The sequence below is a fragment of the Carlito syrichta genome, unplaced genomic scaffold (genome assembly GCF_000164805.1).
Source record: "Carlito syrichta isolate Samal-C Ts95f unplaced genomic scaffold, Tarsius_syrichta-2.0.1 Scaffold315374, whole genome shotgun sequence".
In the NCBI taxonomy this organism is placed as follows: domain Eukaryota; kingdom Metazoa; phylum Chordata; class Mammalia; order Primates; family Tarsiidae; genus Carlito; species Carlito syrichta.
In genome coordinates, this window is record NW_007259470.1 from 1423704 (window position 1) to 1424493 (window position 790).

General features: G+C 67.7%; 1 protein-coding gene across 1 annotated transcript in view; it reads right to left on the reverse strand.

Moving 5' to 3' along the window:
* Positions 1–784, reverse strand: part of RDH10 (retinol dehydrogenase 10) — a 26200-nt gene extending 25416 nt beyond the window's left edge. The window contains exon 1 of the mRNA XM_008072651.2: positions 471–784. Coding sequence (XP_008070842.1) covers positions 471–759 — 289 coding nt within the window. The 5' untranslated portion in view covers positions 760–784. The remainder of the gene's footprint in view (positions 1–470) is intronic.
* Positions 785–790: the final 6 nt, after the last annotated feature.

Below are 790 nucleotides of genomic sequence, written 5' to 3' on the forward strand. Positions count from 1 at the left end.
CCCCCCCCCCCCCCCCCCCGTTGAAGTTACAGCGACAGCGTCAATACCGCCCTAGTCTAGGCGGTGGAGACCGCGGTAACACATCCTGCTTCAGTCGTGTCTGGAACTTCCCAAAGACACTTTAGTTTCCCATCGCGCCGCCTGCCAAGTCGGAGCGAGACGTGTCTTTGGGATCCAAACCTGTGTGAACAAGTTCTCCCTGCCTTCCCTACCCTCAGCGGGGCTAGGAGACCCCACAGCTGTCCCCAAGAGACGGGACCTCCGTTAGGACCGGACGCTTTCCCCCTTGTGACACGGAGGTGCCAGGCTCCTTTATCGGGGAGCAAGTTCCACGGGCCTTCCCGACAGCGGTGGGCGTTCTCTTCCTCGAGAGCGGGGCTGCCCGTGGCCGTGGGTCTCGGGGCCTTCCGCGGCAGGGCGGGGGCGGGGCCCGGCTTGACCCAACAGTGCGGGGCGCGGGGGCGAGTTACCTTGCAGGGCCGCGGCGTCGGCCGCCTCCAGGTCGCGGTAGATGTGGCGCACCAAGCCCGCCGTCTCCTCGTTGCTCTGCGTGTTAATGTCCCAGAGCACCAGCAGCGCCCGGCGCCGGGCGAATTCCAGCGCGAAGAGGCGGCCCAGGCCGCTGCCGGCGCCCGTGATCAGGCACACCTGGCCCGCCACGCTCTTCTCCTTGGGCCGCACCAGCCAGCGCGCCGCGGCCAGCACGAACGCCCAGAGCACTTTGAAAGTGACCACGAAGAACTCCACCACGATGTTCATCGCGCCGCCCGGGGCCCCGCACGAGCCCCGC